The 6,000-nt window shown below is 44.2% G+C and overlaps 1 protein-coding gene across 1 annotated transcript; it reads left to right on the top strand.

The window, feature by feature from the left end:
• On the top strand, positions 1,300 to 5,732 carry LOC8077557 (cyclin-A1-3). The gene is made up of 11 exons (XM_002454835.2): positions 1,300 to 1,642; positions 2,486 to 2,885; positions 2,983 to 3,116; positions 3,494 to 3,586; positions 3,673 to 3,806; positions 3,909 to 3,984; positions 4,069 to 4,145; positions 4,238 to 4,271; positions 4,383 to 4,532; positions 4,638 to 4,772; positions 4,856 to 5,732. Exons 1-11 carry the CDS (start codon positions 1,436 to 1,438, stop codon positions 4,922 to 4,924), a joined length of 1,509 nt encoding a protein of 502 aa, XP_002454880.1. The 5' UTR covers positions 1,300 to 1,435; the 3' UTR covers positions 4,925 to 5,732.

Below are 6,000 nucleotides of genomic sequence, written 5' to 3' on the forward strand. Positions count from 1 at the left end.
TAACTTTAGACTCTATGATATAGTCTGCATTGTGAGTGCCCTAAGCACCAATCGTGAAAACAATTTGGACCACATGTAGAGTACTATATGAATTTTGCAGGAACGAATACAATTCATACAAATATCTTTTAAATTTTCTGTAGTAGGACAAAGTCTTGGCACCTTGCAAAAGTTGAAGTTCGCGTTGGGCCTTGTTTAGTTCCAAAAAATTTTGGGAAATAGACACTGTAGCACTTTCGTTTGTATTTGACAAATATTGTCCAATCATGGACTAACTAGGCTCAAAAGATTCATCTCGTCAATTCCGACCAAACTGTACAATTAGTTTTTATTTTCGTCTATATTTAATACTCCATGTATGCGTCTAAAGATTCGATGTGACGGAAAATATGAAAAATTTTGTAAAATTTTCTGGGAAGTAAACAAGGCCTTGGTTTGCCCGGGCTGCCCCTGACGACGCTACAGTGTGCTGTGGTGTGCAAGAGGAGGATAATGCTCGGGCCCACCTAGTGTAGCTTTACAACATTCACATATGCAAATGCAGCCTAGCCCAGATGGATTGCGTTTGTTTCAAATCGCTTCCGTTTCTGTCCATCCCTCCCTGTGTTCATGTCCGCTATGCAGCCCAGCTGCAGGACGAGCCGGCCGCTGCTAACGGAAGCAAAGGCAGCCGTTACGCTCTATGCCAGCGTGTTTAGTTGGAAGCTTCAAAAACTTGTCTGGCCAGACATAAACCCTAGGCCTCTGATTTTATTTAGAAAGCTTATTAAGACTAGTTCCTTATCTAAGATCTAATTTCATTTTGTTGCCTTATCTAAGATCTTCTTCCAGATAGAACTAACTTGATTTTGTTGCCTTATCTAAGATTTTCTCCCAGTGAGACAAGAAAAGAACTAACTTGTTCGCTGATTTTTAATAAATTCAGCAGATAAGCTCAAACGAACAGACTTAGCTACTTCGTATTAAGGAACGTTGAGGCCGATTAACGATAGAAGAGGACTGAAGTGAAAAAAAAAATTTTAATAAGATGGGCAACGGCACTAGACAGTGCTGACGTTAACCGCAAGACAGCGGGTTGTTTGAATTTCAAAAGCAAGCAACCGCTAAGACGGAGAAGGTGTGGTGTAGGGTTGTTTGAATTTCAAAAGCAATCAACTGCCCCTCTCAACGGCCTAATCACCCTGCCTGGCGGCGGCACAGCCCCATCGGTAAACGATTCGAAAGTTGAGGGGTCTTTTCCTAAAAAATCCCCTCCCCTTCTTCTTCTTCTTCCGTCTCCTACGCTACGCCTGCCGTCTTTTTCTTCTGCTCTGCTCCTGCTCGTCCGGTCGGAAGTCGTCGGAACCCAAGCCCTCCGCTCCGCTCCCCCATAGCCCTCGTCCGAGGACTAGCGGGATCCGTCCGGTTCGGCCAAGGGGAAGGACCTCGTCCGCCGATGTCGACCCGCGCCGCCTCCCGCCGCTCCTCCTCGTCGTCCGCGGCCGCCAAGCGCCCCGCGATGGCGGAGGGCGCCAAGGCGGCGGGAACCGCCGCCGCGCAGGCCAAGAAGCGCGCCGCGCTCGGCAACATCACCAACGTCGTCGCCGCTCCGGCGGGAAGGGCCGCCGCCCTTGGGAAGGTCGCGCCACCGGTCACCGGCGCGGTACATGCGGCTCTCTCTCTCTGTGTGTCCGTCAGGGATCGTTTGTTGTGCGGTTGGGGGCCCTTTCTTTTCATGCGGAACGCAAGTCATTGCGCCTTTCTTTTCTTTCTCGGACCCAGGTGTTCTTGCCCTGGGCTGGGCGGGCTCAAGGTTTCAATTTACTGCTAGCGGTTGTTTTCCCCCCGGTTTTCAACTCAATCAACTGTTTCGAATCCGCGTGGCGTGGCGTGGCTCTTCTTGGTCCTTGAGTTTTACTAACTGTAACTTGAGGGATGAATCGAGGGCATTTCCCGGTTTCTCCTTCTGCAGGTTCCGGGGATCTTTTGTTTCTTTTGCCATTCGCCACTGCTCATTGCATGATTGCATCCCCTTCTTTCTTGATACACAGTTTAGCTTAGGAGAATAGGAGCGACACCACCTCGTCCTCTTCCACACTCCTTGAAATCTTGAATCCTACATATTTTGTGATCTCGTACTGTTACTCTCAATCATCTTTACAACTTTAACAGAACTCTTCTTATAAAAACAAAAACGAAACCTGCAGCATTTCTTCCTCTTGGTGCTTTAAAGGCTACTGCACCCCCATGGACTTGTCACTACTTTTTATAATCTTGGATTCTGCTCATCATGGTCAAGAAAACGGACCTCCATACAAAAGAAAGACCCTTGGTTTTTGGAAGGTGGCAATCTTTTGTCTTTGTTTGCTTTCGAATCTTCTCTGGGCAATATGATATTATGTGTCTGTATGTAGTACTGTTGCCATTATTTCTTTGTACCTGATTAGTGGAGCCCTCAAAACAGAGGTTTGAAATAACTTGTCCCTTTTGTTCAAATCTCATGCAGAAGTTGAATTCAGCTACCTCAGCTGTACCCTTAAAGAAGCCATCTTTGGCAAATGCTCGCAATGCGAGCTCCATTCGGGGTTCTGCTGTGAAGTCGGCTTCCATCAAGCCAGCTCCACCAGTACCACGCCTCGACAGCAGCACAAGGCCGAAGCATAATGTTCCTGTGCCTGCCACTGTCCATGTGCCAAGTCGTGCTCCTGCCTTGGTACCCTGCAGCAGTTTCGTGTCGCCTGCACGTTCAGGAGATTCAGTTTCTATCGATGAGACGATGTCGACTTGCGACTCCATGAAAAGCCCGGACTTTGAGTACATAGACAATGGGGATTCCTCGATGCTGGCCTCGTTGCAGCGACGGGCAGATGAACATCTGCGTATATCAGAGGATACAGATGTTGAAGGTCTGCTGAGATTCATATTAAGATCGCCATTTTTAAGTGTATTTTGTCAAAAAAAAAATTGTTGATTCAGTCGCGTGTGGCCTACTTTCTTTTTCAGAAAATAAATGGAAGAAAAATGCCCCTGCCCCAATGGAAATCGACCGCGTCTGTGATGTTGACAACGACTTGGAGGATCCACAGTTGTGCGCTACTCTGGCTTCTGACATCTACATGCATCTGCGAGAAGCTGAGGTGACACATTCTTTCCTGAACCCTGGTGCCAAAATGGTTTGCCCTCAAGCACTGAACATAAGGAATTTTGGGTTGATTGCAAAATCTCTACATTGATGCCACTAAATAAGCTAGGCCGTAGTATACTTACTTTGAGTGTGTCTGATCATTTTATAATTGCAGTTTACTAGTGTGGGAACACTTTCTGATTTTTTTTTTTCTACTGTGAAATTTCATTGTTGGTGCGTTAATGAAGCTCTATTGGATTCAAATAGTGCCTAATTTTGTTCTGAGGAAAACTGGAATGTACACTTGATCTGTGTACATACTTAAAGAGTCCTCGAAAATCCTGCTTCTACCTTGACTGCTACTAATAATAGTGCCTTACTTTCTGGCAGACAAAGAAACGACCATCAACTGATTTCATGGAAACGATTCAAAAAGATGTCAACCCAAGCATGAGGGCAATTTTGATAGACTGGCTCGTAGAAGTAAGCTTTTTCTTGCTAAACATAAGAAAAGCCTAAAGAACAATATTGTCAACTTTCGGTTGTATTCATGATTTTTCCTCGTGCAGGTTGCTGAAGAGTATCGTCTTGTTCCTGATACTTTGTACCTGACAGTTAACTACATTGACCGTTATCTTTCTGGCAACGAAATCAACCGCCAAAGGCTGCAATTACTTGGTGTTGCTTGCATGCTTATAGCTGCGTAAGATTCTGTTACTCATTGCATTTACTTCTTTCAGTTATCCTCAGTTATCATTAGGCTGTTGGCATACTGACTTTGACGTGTTGGAAACTTCAAATTCAGAAAATACGAGGAGATATGTGCACCCCAAGTAGAAGAATTCTGCTACATAACGGACAATACATACTTCAGAGATGAGGTTTGTGCTATGTTTCTTTCTGATATGTTTGTTTCCAATAGTCCCTTGTTTGTCACGGTGACTAAATAACTTGTACGTTAAAAGGTCCTAGAAATGGAAGCTTCTGTGCTGAATTATTTGAAGTTTGAAATGACAGCACCTACAGCAAAGTGTTTTTTGAGGTAGTTTTCTGTTCTATTTCATTTTAGTAAAATTTATGATGATTATACTAATCTAACTTGCCACTAACTCTTCTCTTCTTTTCTTACAATAGGAGATTTGCTCGTTCTGCACAAGCGTGTGATGAGGTACTGCCATATATATAGTCAGCTTCTGGTTACTGGAAGGAATTTCTCAAGTTATATATATATATATATATATATATTTCAGGAATTCGCTGATAATTTCTCTTTGTACAGGATCCTGCTTTGCATCTCGAGTTCCTCGCCAGTTACATCGCTGAGCTATCCCTTCTGGAGTACAATCTACTATCCTACCCTCCATCACTAATAGCTGCTTCGGCTATTTTCTTGGCGAGGTTTATACTCCAGCCAACAAAGTATCCTTGGGTAGGTGGCATAATCATGTTGCTGTTCCATACATATCTTTCTAGCATTTGCCTAATGAAATGTCTTAGGAGCTAACTTACACATCCCATTATCAACTTGAAACAGAACTCCACACTTTCTCATTACACACAGTACAAGCCGTCCGAATTGAGCGACTGTGTAAAGGCATTGCACCGCCTTTTCAGCGTTGGTCCTGGGAGCAACCTTCCAGCAATCAGAGAAAAGTACAGTCAACATAAGGTAACTGGATGTGGTCCTGAATTTCTTCAGTTAAACAACTCTGTTCTTAGTGCTAATGCCATCCTCTACTTTTCCTTGCTCAGTACAAATTTGTTGCGAAGAAGCAGTGTCCACCACAAATCCCTACCGAATTCTTCAGGGATACGACATGATAGACTAGAAGGGCCCAGCAGTAGTTCCAGTTGCTTACTGAATTCTTCCTGATGTGGCTCAAATGCCTCCCAGTGTAGCACCCGCACATGCAGGACGTGCTGATGACCCCTGTTTGTGGTCATGTTAGAGAATCGGTGTGTGTGTTTTCCCCCTCTCCTGCTTCTTGCTGTAATTTTCCTGTATCTAGACCAATGTCTGCAGGCGCATGTAAATCGGAGTTGTGTAGTAGAGCATAACATCTCGTTTGTATTGCCATAAAACTGACTGGGAGTCGGTCACTTGAAGCACTACGTCAGGTTCATTGATATGTCCCTTGTAAAGCACCAGATTTTTTGTAGTGCTCATTCTGAATAATCCATTGCTCTGCTCCTTGTCCTTGAAGAATTCTACACACAGACGCAGAGTTGAAGTTGCATCTTCCACTCCTACGTGTTGGTTTGGAGGTGAAGAAATGAACGAGATTGCAGGAGCTTGTTGACACCACAGAAACAAGTGACAGGAAGAGAAGATGACGTATTGGGGTGGGGGTGGTGTCGATCACCTTGGTTTACAAGAATGGTTGGTCTCTCAAACAAAAACACACTAAACGGAATGGATGATGCGTAACACAAACAAAAGGACCCGACAAGGCGAATCAAATGTATCTGGACGCATATATATCCATCCATTCCAAATCCAGAGCGCGGAAATTTTGGGCCATGATGTCCCTCTCAGTTCATTAGTACTCCAGCATTTCTACATATATGCATGTTTATGCTAGACGCGCATAACTACGTGTAATGCAATTAACTTGAACCGGTGTATCCACTAATTTTATTTTATTTTATTTAAGATGGTGGCATGCCAGCTGGGTGATGAGCATACATACATAATACTACTGCTACTAGGGTTAACATCGACAGAGATCGTAGTATCTTCTAGTTAGTGTCACAGCACAGCGAATTGGTCCTGATTGAAGCTTCCAGACAATAATCCTAGCTGGTACTCAATCTAAATTTTAAGTACTGTGCCTTCGTAAGCAATGAGCACGCAATGATTCATACAGGATTTGGTTCTGATGGATGCTTAATCCATT

The sequence above is a fragment of the Sorghum bicolor genome, chromosome 3, assembly GCF_000003195.3.
Source record: "Sorghum bicolor cultivar BTx623 chromosome 3, Sorghum_bicolor_NCBIv3, whole genome shotgun sequence".
Classification (NCBI taxonomy): domain Eukaryota; kingdom Viridiplantae; phylum Streptophyta; class Magnoliopsida; order Poales; family Poaceae; genus Sorghum; species Sorghum bicolor.